The 18,516-nt window shown below is 37.6% G+C and overlaps 1 protein-coding gene across 3 annotated transcripts in view; it reads right to left on the bottom strand.

Moving 5' to 3' along the window:
• Positions 1–18,516, bottom strand: part of kif4 (kinesin family member 4) — a 48,508-nt gene that overhangs the window by 710 nt on the left and 29,282 nt on the right. For 2 of the 3 annotated variants that reach the window (XM_051680131.1, XM_051680130.1), the window contains exons 22-31: positions 17,634–17,789; positions 16,560–16,657; positions 16,095–16,224; positions 11,559–11,729; positions 10,942–11,043; positions 10,343–10,420; positions 4,821–4,913; positions 4,544–4,705; positions 1,869–1,991; positions 1,669–1,782 (exon numbers count right to left, since the gene is read on the bottom strand). In XM_051680131.1, the coding sequence (XP_051536091.1) occupies positions 1,669–1,782; positions 1,869–1,991; positions 4,544–4,705; positions 4,821–4,913; positions 10,343–10,420; positions 10,942–11,043; positions 11,559–11,729; positions 16,095–16,224; positions 16,560–16,657; positions 17,634–17,789 (1,227 nt within the window). The remainder of the gene's footprint in view (positions 1–1,668; positions 1,783–1,868; positions 1,992–4,543; positions 4,706–4,820; positions 4,914–10,342; positions 10,421–10,941; positions 11,044–11,558; positions 11,730–16,094; positions 16,225–16,559; positions 16,658–17,633; positions 17,790–18,516) is intronic. The other variant, XM_051680132.1, reaches the window with a different exon arrangement.

Here is an 18,516-nt window from a genome sequence, read left to right as displayed (position 1 = left end):
TTGTGGTACTTATACCACAAATTAACTACGGTGCTACTATAATAAAACTGTAGCAATCATGTATTTTGGCAGAATATGATTACCATAGTTTTGGTTTTCCTAAATTATTACTATGGGTTTTGCTACAAATATCATGGTTAAAATATGGTCACTGTAGTAAAAACAAGATCAATTTTGAAAAGGGTTGGATACATCTATTGTGGGGGAACGCAAACTTTTTTGAGGGGGAAGGCAAACCTTTTTTTGCGAGGGAAGCAAACCTTTTTGCGCGAGGGAAGGCAAACGTTTTTGCAAGGGAACGCAAACGTTTTTGCAATAAAATGTCTAAAAGTCTAATTAAATCGCATCAGTTAAATTTTTACGAAGCCGGACTAACAGTCTTTGATAATGCGATTGTAGCTCGGCTTCGTCCAGCATGTATACACCTAAATTAGACCATAACTGGCCTTGGTGTCATGCTCAAAAAGAAAGAGGTGACGTGTGAAGTCTTTTTCCGGCACTTTCTCAGCTCATGTCCTTTCTTGAAAAATGTATTACGCATCGTGTCATGTATACTTGGACAGACAGATGAATACTGTAGCTCGACTAAACACAAAGCCACTTTATCATGATTATAAATGCCCATGTAAATGTACTGACTGATGCCAAACCTCATTAGTTCTCGCTTATGTACCCGATCGTGACGAACCACTCTGAATATGTGGAATGGAGAATGAGATTTAAGAACTGCACTGAAGCATTTTTTGTAAATAACGACTTAAATTTCGGTCTGTTGAATCCTCAGAAAAAGCTATCGTATGACTTCAAAGACTTGGAACGCATAATGCACAAGTCAATGGACTACCTTTTGGTATTTTTTGGACTTCAACAGATGTGGTCATTATCAATTGTGATTCTATTGAAAAGCATCAAGATTCTTAAAATTTTCAGTGTAACAAAGAGAATTTAAGTGCACAGGTAGGGAAAAACAAAGGTCACGATATACTTCAAGCAAAACACAGAACGTGACATTTTGAACAAAATCTGCTAACAAAGAAGGTGTTTTTGAGTTTGCTTCAGTGGGTTGAAACAGCTCGCCAGGGTGACCTCTCACGAAAACTTTGTACCGGCTGCTTAACACCATTCTGCCATTAGTCCACATGATCAATGGTTGTGACCCAGGTGTGAGATACGTCAACATGAACACACCGGCATGCAGAGTTACCAAGCTGATGCAAACCTAACTACATCTGTACGATCGTTTGCATAGAGACATTTTCCAAGACCATGTCGTATATACAGCATAGAGTATATCTTCCTTAAATCGAGTATTTAAAATCAGCTTCTTTTACTGATCTTGTGTGAATTCTGCTATATAGAATGAGGCATGAAGTCACTGATAACACATTTAAATATCATTAGTTGATGTTTTACAAGTAGTCTTGTGCATCCTCATCTTTAAATGCTCCACTAAATGCCTCCCCACCGGTGTGGCAGGTGTCCAAATGTCCGCAAATACTATACTGTTGCTCGACTGTTTGAAACTTCTTTTTTAGCTCCAAGCAAAAAACTTTGCATAAGTGTATCAGAGCCTTAAGGGTGAGTAAATAATGACCATTTTAATTTTGGGGTAAACTGTACCTTTAAAAGGCTAGATGACAAAAGAAAAAAAATCTTATTTGGTCCTACCTTCTTAATGGGTGGTACACTAGCGGGTCTGAAAAATGTGGCATCTTGGGGGCTGATTGCTGTGGGGTCCTCCGGAATTGCGACAGAGTCCTTAGACAAGTCACATATTTCGGTCTGGTTGTGAGACGATGAAAAAAATAACTTCAAATGATTGGCCAGCAAACAACCCCTGTGTCTTCAAAAGAACATATTCCACTTACCACATTGGTGCGATTCTCCATGTTGCGGCATTTCTCATGGTCACAGACACAGTTTTCCCCACAGGTAATTTTTCCTTTGCGGCAGCGACAAAGCTTGTTAACACAGCGACCCCGACACGCACACTAGAGGAGACAGAATTAAAGATATACACCGATCAGCCACAACATTAAAATCACCTGCCTAATATTGTGTAGGTCCCCCTCGTGCCGCCATTACATCGCCAACCCGCATCTCAGAATAGCATTCTGAGATGATATTCTTCTCACCACAATTGTACAGAGTGGTTATTTGAGTTACCATAGACTTTGTCAGTTCAAACCAGTCTGGCCATTCTCTGTTGACCTCTCTCATCAACAAGACATTTCCATCCAAAGAACTGCCGCTTACTGGATGTTTTTTTTTGGTACCATTTGGAGTAAATTCTAGAGACTTTTGTGCATGAAAATCCCAGGAGATCAGCAGTTACAGAAATGGCACCAACAATCATCCATGCGATTATCTAATCAGCCAATCATGTGGCAGCAGTGCAGTGCATAAAACCATGCAGATACAGGTCAAGAGCTTCAGTTAATGTTCACATCAACCATCAGAATGGGGAAAAAATGTGATCTCAGTGATTTGGACCTTAGCATGATTGCTGGTGCCAGATGGGCTGGTTTGCGTATTTCTGTAACTGCTGTCCTCCAGACAGAACTGGTGTAACTGAGTCAGGTTTGTAGGCCTCGTTGCTCGCACACGCTTTTTCAGTTCTGCCCAAAAATTTTCTATCAGACTAAGGTCAAGGCTTTGTGATGGCCACTCTAATACCTTGACTTTGTTGTCCTTAAGCCATTTTGCCACAACTTTGGAGGTAATGCTTGGGGTCATTGTCCATTTGGAAGACCCATTTGCGACCAAGCTTAAATTTCCTGGCTGATGTCTTGAGATGTTGCTTCAATATATCCACATCATTTTCCTTCCTCATGATGCCATCTATTTTGTGAAGTGCACCAGTCCCTCCTGCAGCAAAGCACCCACACAACATGATGCTGCCACCCCCATGCTTCACTGTTGGGATGGTGTTCTTTGGCTTGCAAGCCTCACCCTTTTTCCTCCAAACATAACGATGGTCATTATGGCCAAACAGTTAAATTTTTGTTTCATTAGACCAGAGGACATTTCTCCAAAATGGAAGATCTTTGTCCCCATATGCACTTTCAAACTCTAGTCTGGCTTTATTACAGTATTGGAGCAGTGACTTCTTCCTGCCTGCGCAGCCTTTCAGGTTATGTCGATATAGGACTCATTTTACTGTGGATATAGATACTGGTCTGCCCGTTTCCTCAAGCATCTTCACTGTTGTTCTGGGATTGATTTGCACTTTTCACACCAATCTACGTTCATCTCTAGAAGACAGAATGCGTCTCTTTCCTGAGCGGATTGATGACTGCGTGGTCCCATGGTGTTTATACTTGCTACTATTGTTTGTACAGATGAACGTGGTACCTTCAGGCATTTGGAAATTGCTCCCAATGATGCACCAGACTTGTGGAGGTCTGCAATTTGTTTTCTGAGGTCTTGTCTAATTTCCTTTAATTTTCCCATTATGTAAAGCAAAGAGGCACCGAGTTTGAAGGTATCCACAGGTACACCTCCAACTGACTCCAATTAGCCTATCAGAAGCTAATTGGCTAGTTGCCTAAAAGCTTGACATAATTTTCTGGAATTTTCCAAGCTGCTTAAAAGCACAGTTAACTTAGTGTATGTAAACTTCTGACCCACTGGAATTGTGATATAGTCAACTAAAAGTGAAACAATCTGTCTGTAAACACTTGTTGGAAAAATTACTCGTGTCATGTACAAAGTAGATATCCTAAACGACTTGCCAAAACTATAGTTTGCTAATATTAAATCTGTGGAGTGGTTAAAAAATGAGTTTTAATGACCTAAATGTATGTAATCTTCTGACTTGTGTGTGTGTGTGTGTGTAATATATATATATATATATATATATATATATATATATATATATATATATATATATATATATATATATATATATATACACACACATATACACATACACACACACACACACACACACACACACACACACACACACACACACACACACATATATATACACAACAGCTTGCTTAAAAGCTACAACATACTAAAAGTGGTCCAAAAATGATAAAATATTTAATTTGGGTGTTACAGAACTTTTGCCATTTATTTTAATATTTTAAAGAACACTTATAAAGAACTTAAAATATTATTGCAAGCTATAACTATTTGGTGATTCTTATGAAACCTGTCAAGATGTCTTGGTCATATTTAATACCAAATAAATAAATACAATTATATTATATTTTTCCTAAAAAACATACATAAAATACATCTACAATACACCTAAAGACCTTTTGCATTGTGACATTTTCAGGACACTTAAGCATATTTTACCCCCAAATTGTCAATGTTTTAATTTTACTATTGCCATCACTTTTAAAGATGATGAGATTTGGGGATGCATTAGTCATTAAAGTAATTGTACAATGCAAAAACTTCCTAATGCCCCTGCAACTAGGCTTCATTTTCTATATGTGGAATATAATTTCTTATTTGTTTCTGCTGATTTTCGAGTAAAGTAGGCTCTCTCAAGCTTTACAGTCCACATGTCCATCACGAATCTCACCCCAGTCGTTTTGGACTTCTTGGAGGCTCGTCGTGCTCTGTCGTTTTTCTCTGGACGCCACTCGTCCTCCTCTTTCTCAGACTCGGACAGAGAGATCAGCTCATCCAGATCTATTGGCTCCTGCAGACGTGCTCGTGCAGTAGAGTAGTTTTTGGCTTTGGGCTTGAGGTGAAAACCATGACATAGCTCAGTGTACAGAGTCATCAACAGAAGGTATTACATTTGAATGTCCAAACAACAGAATCGAAAAGATGCAGCATGTAGCAGTGAGGTTTACCTTAGGAGGAACATATTCAAAAGATGTATCGGGTGACTCATTCACAGCAGAGAGGACTTTCTTGGCACTGGTCAACTGGGCCAGAAGTAATCTCTGTTGAGATTAAATCCAGAAAATAAGTCTTATGCACATAGTACAATAAAACTGAATCACAGAATTGACCCTTCACTAAGCCCCGCCTTAAAAGCATTTCTGACCAATCCTATATTAGCAACTGTGGCCATCTGCTATTTCTCTGACAAGCATTTGCTTTTTTACAATGAGAGCCTATGGGAGTAATGTGGGTTTGAGTAGTTTTAAGTGGGATTTTATCAAATGACCCAAAACATTTAAATAACATTGCTGGGTCACAGGATTACACTGTGTCATTAGAGTTTAGAGCATAGATTTGGAGCTTAGAGAAGGGTCAATTGCACATTGACAGCTTTTAAATCGTTGAATGTCATCAAGTCTGTGCTGTTGGTTGGGTTTCAGCAGTCCACACCAATACCAGTCAAATTTAAAAAACAATTTCAATAACAGAGCAAAAAACGAATATGCTATTTAACGGATTCCTTTTTTTAAAATATTATTAAACATATCACATTAAATTCAGGTTTCCCACAATTTGAAAAATTTTAGGGATGCAATTGGCCACAGATATTTATCAGCCAATTATTGACCAAACTGGCGTATCAGTCATAAGCATAATTTCTTTTTTAAACGCAGCTACGAAAACCGATGGCGTATTTATAATTACGTAAAGGTATTGCATTTATAATCATTGTTCTGTGTAATACAGAGAAACACCTACCAAACTAAATGAATTCTGAAAAAGTAAAACATGTTGAATATGTATAGCGCTAGATGAATGATAGAAAGGTTTGGATTTGAATTTCGTAACTTTGAATTGTAGGCGTGGCATTTAACAAAATTGAATTTTTTACTGATTTTTGAAAAGCAGATTTTGTGTTCTGAATTGTTTAGAGCTGAAATTAGCTGTAAATAGTCAGATTATAAAATTACAGCTGAAGAAGAAATTCAACATTTTAAAATTCAATATAAAAATCAATATTCTCAAATTAAAAACGCAGGTCTTGCAGAAAATAGGCCAGAGGTCAAGCATCCGGGTTCCACAGGGAAAAGTAGAGGGTTTCAGAGAAGTCAAGCGGAGCATTTTGGCCAATCACAGAGCTACAATTGCAATTCCAGCATTTGCAGTGAAAACGTAAAACGTAACATATATCAAGTACCCATGACCAGTATAAATCAAACCATTTCAATGAATTATCATAGACACCTGCAGATAGAGTCCAGACATCAGAAAACGTTCAGTCCAAACAAGTTTTCTTCCACTTTAGAATGGGAAATGAACTTGCGATACAGATGTGACTAAAGTGGACAAAACTTTGTGAACTGAAATGCACAATCCAGAAATAATACCAGCCACATAATATAGAAGGGTTGACACTCCTAAGAACATGTAGTCATTATGTTTTATTAACCGTTTTCTTCACATTAATGAGGAAAACCCATCGTTACAGACGTGAAAGCAGCACTTACTTGGTGAGGGGGAAATCAAAACACTAAAACTTGTAACTTTGATCTCTGAGACATCTGTATGATTTAACCATCAAGGCTGCATGATGGATTTAAATAAGATTAAAATTGCGATATGGCCTTGCACAAATACAAAGCTGCTATGGGCTGCATTTTAAATATTGTATATAGTCTGAACGGACCCTTTCAGAGAGCACTGTGTGGGCGAGTGGTGCCCTGACAGGAGTAGCGCAGCAATTGTTTATCGTAATACAATTCAAATCGCAAAGTTTGTCAAAATGGTCCCTTCTCAAATTCCAAGTCACAGACCAAAGCAACAGTCATTCATCTATCAGAATAATCATAGTAAAAGGAGGAGCACTGATGGTTGTGATTCTGTCATTGACATATGATTTGATGAAGCATCTATAACGGTCATGTCCATAAATTCATTTTCCCGAGAGATAAGGAATTATCGGAAAAATATGCATACTTTGTCATAACCTTTTTTACATTATAAGAGCCACATTTATGATATTGTTGTGTTTCAGTGCTGCGTCACGTACGTTACGTTTTAGAGGTTAAGATTATATCACTAAAACAATATTCATTCAAATAAGTTCATACTTTCTGTTCGAGCTGCACGATTAATCATTAAAAGATCGAGATCTCGATTCAGACATCCACGTGATCTCATTTCTAAATGACAACGATTCTGCAATGTATATTAACATTCCAGTGGCATGCATTTGTAAGGCGGTCAAATTTCAATTCGAAATTCACTTCAAGACATGTTTTTAAATGTTGATAAAATTTATAAGGCATCAACAAAACACAGCGCTCCTGCACGGGACGCTGAATAATCTAAAATGCAACGGCCAAAGACGATTGTCCAGCACAGTGCTTTACAATCTGCAGGGTGCAGCCACGATTAGCTAGGAGTAAAATGATGGCATTACCAAGATCTGACTAAGGCTATGTTCAGACTGACACTAAAAATCAGATTTTTTGCATATCCAGATTGTATCCAGATGAGTTTTGATAGTCTGGACAGCAAAAAACCACATAATCTGATTTTTCCGAATCTGATTCAAACCACATCGGGAGTTGGTTTCAAATGCGATTGATTTTTTTCAGATGTGTCTCAGTCCGGACGCTCTGGCTGCTCAAATCGAATTTCAAATGGTCTTCTGCATCACTCTTAACGCAACACACAACGATGATGTCAAAAATCGGTGACTGCAGCACGGAACATCACAATATTTACCAGTCTCCTCCGTCGCTGAGTTTTTCTTGTGCAACGGAGGAGTTCTGCACCACGAATGGACAGGGCGCTTATTTGGAGGGCGAGATGATGCACCTCCATTTTTCCCGCATCCGTTTTGAAAGCATCGTCATGTGGGTACGCCTACGTCGTTACCAAAACAACCCATGCAGATAGGTTGGTTATGTCTGAACACGCAAATCTGATTTGATCACTTGCAATTAATAGTGTGGACAGTCTGCCTGAAAAGACCTGATTTGAGAAAAAAATCTGATTTGCCTGCAGTCTGAACAGTCTAAATTCACTTCCCGTGCACTGTATGATTATAGCTGGCTGCTGTACGTGTGTCTGCCCGTGCACTTGTGTATTGTGATGAATGCGGCGCTCCTGTGTGAAACTCTGCACTGTTTTTAATCAAAATACTTAATGTAGATCTATCGCAGTAAAGAGTGTCAAGAATTTAAGTAGATTTGTTTTGCATTAAATTAACTTTTAATGTTTAATTGCTACTGTTGCTGTAAAACTTAAAGCACTGTTTACTCTTCTCTATTTAATTACTGGCTCTTGAATAATTCCTTTACAAGCTTGAAGCAATTTGTTTTACAAGAGAAACATTGAAGGCCTCATTGTTTTAATTTAAATAGTTAACATTTATTTAAAAAAAAAAAAAAAAAAAAAAAAAAAAAAAAAAACAGCTTTTGTAAAATAACAGTGTTTTATTGCAATACCAAGTTAACATAGAACTGTTAATGAAGCTTTTTTCTGCTCATTTTGCTTTTTACTTCGCATGTGAGAAACAGGTTAAATCATTTTTTTTTAATTTATTATGCAGTTTTTTAACAGGATATTTTTGTTGTTGCAATAATCACAAGGTGCTGTTTGGTTTATAATGTATTCATTGCACCCTCTTGTGGACTTAAGACATTTCAAATTTATATATTTGATTTACAACTTTTTTTTGTTTTTTTCAATTTTCTCCCCAATTTGGAATGCCCAATTCCCAATGCGCGCTAAGTCCTCGTGGTGGTGTAGTGACTTGCCTCAATCCGGGTGGGGGAGGACGAATCTCAGTTGCCTCCACCTCTGAGACTGTCAATCCGCCCATCTTATCACGTGGCTTGTTGAGCGCGTTACCGCGGAGACCTAGCGCGTGTGGAGGCTTCACGCTATTCTCCACAGCAACCACGCACAACTCACCCCACACCCCACCGAGAGCGAGAACCACATTATAGCGACCACAAGGAGGTTAACCCAACATGACTCTACCCTCCCTAGCAACCGGGCTAATTTGGTTGCTTATGAGACCTGGCTGGAGTCACTCAGCACGCCCTGAATTCGAACTCGCGACTCCCGGGTGGTAGTCAGCGTCTTTACTCGCTGAGATACCCAGGCCCCCGATTTACAACTTTATTGCATTTTTGCATAGATTAAAGTAGAGAACATTTTGTCAGAACCTCTAGTAAATTGTTACTTTTAGTATCCTTGTGTCCAGGTTTTGGAAAACACTGAAATAAGGATTTTTCTTCAGAATCGTGATCTTTATTCTAAGCAAAGAAATCGTGATTCTCAAATTATCCAGAATCGTGCAGTTCTACTTTCTGTACAAAGCTAACTTATGTTGATATGTTGATGTTGAGTATGAACAAATGGTCTCCCTTCTATACTTTAAACACTCATGAAAATGCGTTCTTACAGATTTTCTGTAAGATCTTTTTAAAAATACAAATCTATAAAATACGCCACACAAAAAAAAATTACATTTTGTTAAATGCCACATGTCTAAAATTTAAATCTTTTGTAATTTATCTAGCTCTATAAATATGCATAATATGAATTTGTAATGTTCTATCATAATATTTAAAATGTCAATTTTATTGTGTAGAACATAAAAACAGAAATACAAAATGTTGTAGAAATGAAAAATAAAATTTTGCCCCACATTAACAGTTATGATATCATATTCTGTTTTATCTTGTATTTATCTTTCATTGCGACTCTAAAAACTTTTGCCTGTGTTCAACAGATCCAATCCATGTTTAAATGGAAATTATTTATTGTTAGAACAATAAAATAGCTTTTGTATCTCTTTGTACATTTTTAAAGCGTAATTCCTGAGCAAAAGTGAGTAAGAGGCAAAATATCGGTATCTGCCTAAAGTTTTTGGTTTTAATTGGTATTGGCCACAAAAAAAAAAAAAAAAAAAAAAATAATAATAATAATAATACAAATTATATATATATATAAAATTATATTCATTAAAATAAAAAAAAAAAAACTATCGGTGCACTCTATTTAATTTATATGACCTTTCCAATCATTTTTTAAAAATTATTATTATTTTGATTCAGACAAATTACCTAGTGAATCATTCAGTCAGATTTGGGAATCAGTCTGACCAATTCAGTGTAAAGAATGACTCAAAAGAAATTATTAACTTTTTTAAATTAACACCATTTTGTAGTCAAGTAAACAGTGCTTAAGGTTCAAGTAATTACTCAAGTAAACAGTAACTAAAATAAATTGCAAAGAGTAGGATAAATGTAAAAAATGAAAATAAATAAATAAAAATAAAACAAAGAAAAATATGAGTTAAACAATTTTTCAGGTTTACATTTCCTTAAAACATAACCAACAGTGTATACATTACATTAATACCTCGCCAAGATGGGCCTGAGAAGTGAATTTGACTGGACATTTGCTGTGGTGAACGCCCCTTAAAAGTGTGCAAGAAGGTTTTTACCTCCTTGTATTGTTCGTTTTCCTCGTTGAGTTTCTGGTTCTGCTCACGGAGTTCTCGCATCTTTTCGATTTCCTCTTCCTGTGAGGAAATAAACAATTAAAAACTCACATTTTTATTTAAAAACAAAACGACTTTCTAGATGCATTACAGCAAATTGCTAAATAATAAAAATAATAAAATACAGCTTTTAACAAGAAAACGCTTCTCATATGCTTTGTTGTTGAGCTTCAGGTTGTGCACCCAATCAAACTCAATGGTATAGAAGCAAATTCACCGTCACTTGGTAATACAGCTAATACTGATACAATATTTGGTCCAGTGTTTGTTCCATGAGCGAGGCTGGTTATTCACAATTTTCTTGTTGATTATGCATGTACAAAAAGGTACAGTTCCTATTCAGCCTATGCCATGTTAATCATTTTTGCATATTGTTGGGCCAATGCAGTTCTTGGTAATATTGATGAATTCCAATGTTTGGTTTAAAGACCATTTATTTTTTTTGACAATACTCAAAAGAAAACCTCTGTCAAAGAAAATTCACACATTAAACAATTTTTAATTGATGCGCCCTAGTATTTTTTGAGACCCAAAATTCACACCTGGAACTTGAGGCGCTGCAGCAGCTCTCGCTCGCGTTTAGACACCGCTTCCTGCTTCTCCTCCACTGGTTTATTCTGGAGCTGACCGAGCAGATACAGCACCTGCACAACACATTAACACACTGGACATCAGTCATTGGCTGGTATAAACACACCTGCTTGGTAGCTTCCTCCTTGTGTCAGTTCCAAAATCTACAGATAGTTCTGCCAATGTATGATGCACAATTTCGATTTTCAAGTATTTCTTTTTTTAAATAGTGTAACAAGATTTTCCATTTAAGTACAGCGATGTTGTGTGTCTTATTTGCTATCACAAATGAGTATTTTACTGTATTTTTTTTTTTTTTTTTACTACATCAGCCATTGTTCACCCTGCTTTATAGACATTGGCATCAGTAAAAAACCTATATTGGTCAACCACTACTGGGCATATCTTTACATTCACACAAATCAGATCACCAATTTAATATAATTTATATTCTACAACAATTCTGGGCCTCTAATATTGTTGGACAAGCAGTGTTCCAAGAATGCTGATACAACAAAAAGGAGTAAAATCTGCATGCTGCCTTGTGCTACAGTCTACAGGTCAAACAGGATGTTGAATGGCAGCAGACCTTCTCCTGGTGTCTCTGCTCCAGCTCCACCAGGTGACCCTGATGCTCCATGTCCATGGTAGACATAATCTTCCTCTCATCACACAGGATCTTCTGCAGGTCCAGCAGATTGGCCTTCTCCTGCTTCAGCTCACTCTCCAGTTTGGCATTAGCAGTCTTGGAGGCTATAACCTGAAGCAAGTGCATGGAAGTACAGTCTGTGAACTCAATTAGATAACAGTAAATGTTATACAGTGATCAAGAAATAAACAGATCAATTGCCTTTTTGCCTGATAATTAGGTAACACTTTAAAATAAGGTTTCATTTATATTCTACATATTTTTACACACACACACCTTGGAGAATTGGTAATATATGTACCATTTTTAAAGAAAACATGAGTGAGCAGGCAAAACACATTTCTTTTATTTCTTATGGGATTTATATTCAACTGTAGGTTATAACAGAATGAAACAATCATAAAACAAAACATGGCAACAAAGAAAAAAATGAAATGACCCCTGTTCAAAAGTCTGCATACCCTTAGTTCTTAATACTGTGTATTGCCCCCTTTAGCATCAATGACAGGATGCAGTCTTTTGTAATAGTTGTCTATGAGGCCTAAAATTCTTGCAGGTGGTATAGCTGCCCACTCGTCTTGGCAAAATGCCTCCAGGTCATCTTGCATGAACCGCACGTTTGAGATCTCCCCAGAGTGGCTCGATGATATTAAGGTCAGGAGACTGTGATGGCCACTCCAGAACCTTCACCTTTTTCTGCTGTAACCACTGGAGGGTCAACTTGGCCTTGTGCTTAGGGTCATTGCCGTGCTGGAAAGTCCAAGAGCGTCCCATGCGCAGCTTTCGTGCAGAAGTTTTTGCTGCATTCATCTTGCCATCAATTTTCACAAGATTCCCCGTGCCTTTAGAGCTCACACCTCCCCAAAACATCAGTGAGCCACCACAATGCTTCACAGTGGGGATGGTATTCTTTTCACTATAGGCCTTGTTGTCCCCTCTCAAAACATAGCGCTTATGGTTATGACCATAAAGCTCTATTTTGATCTCGTCACTCCAAATTACAGTGTGCCAGAAGCTGTGAGGCGTGTCAAGGTGTTGTTGGGCATACTGTAACCGGGCTCTTTTGTGGCATTGGCACAGTAAAGCTTCTTTCTGGCAATTCGACCATGCAGCTCAAGTATCGTCGTATTGTGCTCCTTGAAACAACCACACCGTCTTTTTCCAGAGCAGCCTGTATTTCTCCTGACGTTACCAGTGGGTTTTTCTTTGTATCCCAACAATTCCTCTGGCAGTTGTGGCTGAAATCTTTCTTGGTCTACCTGACCTTGTCTTGGTATCAAGAGATCCCCGAATTGTCCACTTCTTAATAAGTGATTGAACAGTACTGACTGGCATTTTCAAGGCTTTGGATATCTTTTTATATCCTTTTCCATCTTTATAAAGTTCCATTACCTTGTTACGCAGGTCTTTTGACAGTTCTTTTCTGCTCCCCATGGCTCAGTATCTAGCCTGCTCAGTGCATCCATGTGAGAGCTAACAAACTCATTGACTATTTATACACAGACACTAATTGCAATTTAAAAAGCCACAGGTGAGGGAAATTAACCTTTAATTGCCATTTAAACCTGTGTGTGTCACCTTGTGTGTCTGTAACAAGGCCAAACATTCAAGGGTATGTAAACTTTTGATCAGGGCCATTTGGGTGATTTCTGTTATCATTATGATTTAAAAAGGAGCCAAACAACTATGTGATAATAAATAGCTTCATATGATCACTATACTTAAAAGATTTAATTTCACAGTTTCTGCCAGGGTATGCAAACTTCTGAGCTATATATATATATATATATATATATATATATATATATATATATATATATATATATATCACACACACACACACACACACACACACACACACACACACACACTACACACACACTACACACATACACGAGCCATAACATTAAAACCACCTGTAGGTCCCCCTTGTGCCGACAAAATAGTGCCAACCCGCATCACAGAATAGCATTCTGAGATTATATTCTTCTCACCACAATTGTACAGAGCGTTTATCTGAGTTACTGTAGACTTTGTCAGTTTGAACCAGTCTGGCCATTCTCAGTTGACCTCTCTCATCAACAAGGCATTTCTGTCCACAGAACTGCCGCTCACTGGATGTTTTTTGTTTTTGGCACCATTCTGAGTAAATTCTAGAGACTGTTGTGTGTGAAAATCCCAGGAGATCAGCAGTTACAGAAATACTCAAACCAGCCCATCTGGCACCAACAATCATGCTAAGGTCCAAATCACTGAGATCACATTTTTTCCCCCATTCTGATGGTCGATGTGAACATTAACTGAAGCTCCTGACCCGTATCTACATGATGTTTTGCACTGCAGCCACACGATTGGCTGATTAGATAATCACATGGATGATTGTTTTTGCCAGATGGGCTGGTTTGAGTATTTCTGTAACTGCTGATCTGGGATTTTCACACACAACAGTCTCTAAAATGTACTCAGAATGGTGCCAAAAACAAATAACATCCAGTGAGCGGCAGTTCTGTAGACAGAAACGCCTTATTGATGAGGTCAACAGAGAATGGCCAGACTGGTTCGAACTGACAAAGTCTACAGTAACTCAGATAACCGCTCTGTACAATTGTGGTGAGAAGAACATCATCTCGCTATTTTGAGATGCAGGTTGGTGCTGTTTTGGCGGCACGAGCGGGACCTACACAATATTAGGCAGGTGGTTTTAATGTTGTGGCTGATCGGTGTATATTTAAGCAATATCACACAAGCAAGAGTGTGATATGGCCCTACAACAGCACTGCTGTGATTCGGCCACAGGCCAAGTGCCGTAGGTAATCACAGCACTGCTGATTTAGGGCCATATAGCATGATTGCGAGTGTGATATTGCTTATATTCAACAGTTCAATGAACAAGTACATTTTAAAAAATTAGGAAAAACTGACTGATGTTGCTGGTTCAAACCAAATGATTGCATTTTTAAACAAACTTTTATCAGTACAACAGCACTCTTGCTTGTGATAAATTGCTTAATTTTTATTATTATTCATTAATCATTATTAATATTACTACAGTGAATATTACATTTTACTATTCCAATTTCTTCAATTTCAGGTGCCTAGATTTCATTTTGAATCATGCTTTTATTTTGACATGTGGATTTGACGGAAGCTTCACTTCTGACGATTAAACAGTTCGCTACATGGCCCAGTGCGATCGTTAAAGTGCAAATGCTGTTATTTAATTATAAAAATATAGTCTACATGTAATATGCGCTTCACCGTGGATTAGTGCTCTGCTTTGTCATCTCTCATACAACATTTAAAAACTTTTTAAAAACTTTTAAAGTTAACTTCAGATTTGGTTTTATTAATTAAAACATCTGTTAAATAAATTACAATTGAACTGCATTGTTTTGGCCCTGTTGTTCATTTTCAAAATTTATATTTGTACAATGTACCAATGTACAGCATTAGCGGAGAGAGAACATCTTTTATTTGCAAGCAAAATGAACATTATAACTGAAATATACCCTAATGAATTAATCAAATAAAATAATTTTGAAATCTGAATCAAATCGATGAAATGCTTATGAAATGAATCAAACTGGAAAATTATCAATTAGGGATGTAGACAGTTAGCCAATTAACCGGCATTCATTTGTATGACTAATATTATCGGTTTAAATTGTTGTTTTAAAAGAAACTACTTGGAGGTAATTTGACGGGTTTATCACATAGGGCATCAGGGTTTGAAATGAACTTTTTGGCTCACCAGCCACTGTCATCAGTCCACATCATCATTTTCACTAGCCAAAATCCATGTCTTGCAAAAAGTGATAAAAGGTAAATGGAGACTGTAACTGCATGCATTTGTTTGTACATTATTTTAACAAGAATGATATTAGTTTATCAGGACACAGGCCTAATGATTTAAGTCACCTTTAGGATATCTGTCATGGTCAGTTAGAACAGGAGGAAAATCTGTCAAAAACTTGTACTTATTGTAATAATTTGCTCCTCTATGGAGGTTCGTGCGAAAGCACGCTTCATTCGCCCTTCACGGATGCACGTCTAAGTTATGAGAGGTATGAATACCATTAAATTTGCTTCGCCAGCGGCTCCAAGTCACGTGACATTCATAGAATTTACAATGCAGGAAAAACCCTGAAAAATTAAAGGTGTTAATTTAAAACCCTGTAGGGCATGTTAAGTACACACAAGGGCGCTATTGAATGCAATTTGCATTCCTAGTATCAATACCAAGCATCATATTAATCTGATGTTATTCTTTTTACCGAAAAATGAAAAATTCCTTTCTTTGTATCGAAAACCACAGCTTGTGTGCCCAACATCTTATTGTGTTTCACGGTAGAAAATATGGGGTCGAAATGACATGAGGGCAAGGAAATTACAGAATTTTCATTTTTGAGTGAACTAACCCTTTAGGTAACATATACACATGTCAAAAATCAGTATGTGAGAATGTTTAGTGCTCACCTCTGCCATGAGGATCTTCAAGGAGCTCTTGGCCTCTTTGATAGTGGTGATGGAATCCCAGCGCTGCTTCATCCGGCCCTCATTATCTGCATCCAGAACCTTCTGCTGGAGGTCTGCTATCTGAGCACTCCTGGGTATGGAAAGTCCAAAACATTTAAGAGAATAGGTTCATTTATTTAAATCACAGATTCATTGCATCTTTTTTTAAGCGAAGTAGTTAATCGCTGCTGTTTATCACTATGTTTACATTATGGCTTGATTTATAAAAAAAATTGTTTTCTAATTTTATATTTAGTATAAATTTGTTATAAAGTTATCACCCTAATTGTTTAATGTTATGGATAAATAATCTTCTGAATTAAATGCTATATTTAACTAATCCTCTTTTATCTTCGCGTCCTATGTAGATGCCGACTGACAGCTGTGTGGTTCAGTTGTAGTAGTTATTGCTGTAGTATATCTGACCTGAGCCCCATCTCCGTCTCCAGACTCTCCACCTGCTTGCTGATGGAGGCCTCCAGCTCCCCCTGGCCCTCCAACTCTGAGATGGTCAGTGTACGACGCTAAGACAAACACACATCCCAAAAAACAACTGAAATGCATCATACTGCCGCTGAGTTGGGAATGAGGCATTCAACCAGAACACAGGGGTCAGTCATTATTTTGAGGACATTTACAAAAAACATTACCCTCTATTTCTCAAAAACTGATAACCACTCAAACAATGATCGCCTCATTAAATATGCATGCTTTTTGCACAGCTCCGTACTTTGACATACCTGGCTTTAGTCCTGAAACACAAGGAGAACGAATCTGGATAAATCATAAATTTGTTCTTGCATTTAATTGAAGGCAAGAATGGTTTGCATAAGAATGGTTTTACAAATGATTTACAAAAGAAATTTGTTCTGCCCATGTTTCATGAGTAATGCCCCGTGTTTAGATATATTTCTAAAAATCCAAATTTGTGAACAGTGACGGCAAACAGTTATAGAAGTGATTAAAACAATTTATATGGTGCCATTTTTACAGATGCACAGGCAGTTATTAAAACCAGTTGTGTGCTGTACTTGTCCAGTCAATGATGGAGTTGCTCAGTCTAGACGTCAATTTACAGGCCTAGAAGTCTAATTTGTCATGGGTCCCTTAAGTTATTTCTAACGGGCCTTGCCGTTTTCAAATTTCAGAGTCTTTCAGTACACCCAAAGTGAAAAAACCCAGTTCTCTTTAAACATTCACATTGCATGTCGACTTGAAAGTGACAGGCTAACAATTTTAAGCCTGAAAAGACCAAAATATATCTGCATGGCAGTATTTTATATGGAAGCCGGTTTCCACCACAGTAGAATAAAAACTTTGGATTCAGTGAGACACATATAAAAACAGGTAGTAAGATACAAAAAGCAAGTACTGAGTTCGTACAACAAACCTATATCAACATCTGAGACAGCAGCTTGAAAAACTATATGAAGAACGCAGAGCCTGAAGGTGAAGTCCTATGACAAGTATTCCGTTGTAAATAAAAAGTGCGATACTCACCCTGACTTTAGCTATAGGTCTCTCTCCCGCCTCCATCTGCTGCCGAAGCTGAGCAATCTCCTCCGCCAGCATCTTCCTGTCCTCCAGCAGGTCCTGTAGGTGCCGCCGGGCCTCTTCTGTGCTGACCAGAACTTCTACTTCATTCAGTAGCCAGGTCTAAACCCATGAAAATGACAGCTAATTACATATGCAATGAGCTGTCAGATCTAAACCAATGAGAATCACAGCCAATTACACATTCTTTGAGCTGCCAGGTCTAAACCACAAGTAATTGAATCCCTAGCAAATTTCCAACGAAATCGAAGAACGAATGGGTGTGACGTAATTTAGACCAAAATCTGTCCAAAAAGGTGTTTCTGTTTTGTTTTGGTGGTTTGAAGCAGCTCACCAGAGCGAATTTTCAGGAAAACTTCTTAGCGGCTGCGAAACACCTTACCGTTATTGGTCCACGTCATCGGTAGGTGTGACCTGGAGCTCCACCTACTTTGAGGCCGACAACTAATTCTCGTTCAGTCAGTTAAGATCAGTCAACATGAACACACCGGTGTTTAGAGTTATTAGCGAGCTGCTGCAAATGTACCTACATCTGTACGATCGTTCACGTACAGACATTTTCCAAGAACATGTCATGTCATATTTTTTTGTTTTGTTTAATTAGTCTACAAAAGGAATCAAATCTACTAATAAATAAAACCAATAAAAATCTAAATTACATATTCAATAAACTGTCAGGTCTAAACCAATGTAAATCACAGCTGATTACATAGTCAATGAGCTGTCTAATCTTTGTCATTAAATATTTGGTGTGGAAATAAAACAGTCAGAAAACTTGTGTAACATAAGTTATGTCAAGTGGATTAATTCATGAGGCAAGGATCTTATC

The sequence above is a fragment of the Myxocyprinus asiaticus genome, chromosome 40, assembly GCF_019703515.2.
Source record: "Myxocyprinus asiaticus isolate MX2 ecotype Aquarium Trade chromosome 40, UBuf_Myxa_2, whole genome shotgun sequence".
Classification (NCBI taxonomy): Eukaryota; Metazoa; Chordata; class Actinopteri; order Cypriniformes; family Catostomidae; genus Myxocyprinus; species Myxocyprinus asiaticus.
The sequence above is the reverse complement of the archived record's forward strand: the minus strand, read 5'-3'. Positions and strand labels throughout refer to the sequence as shown.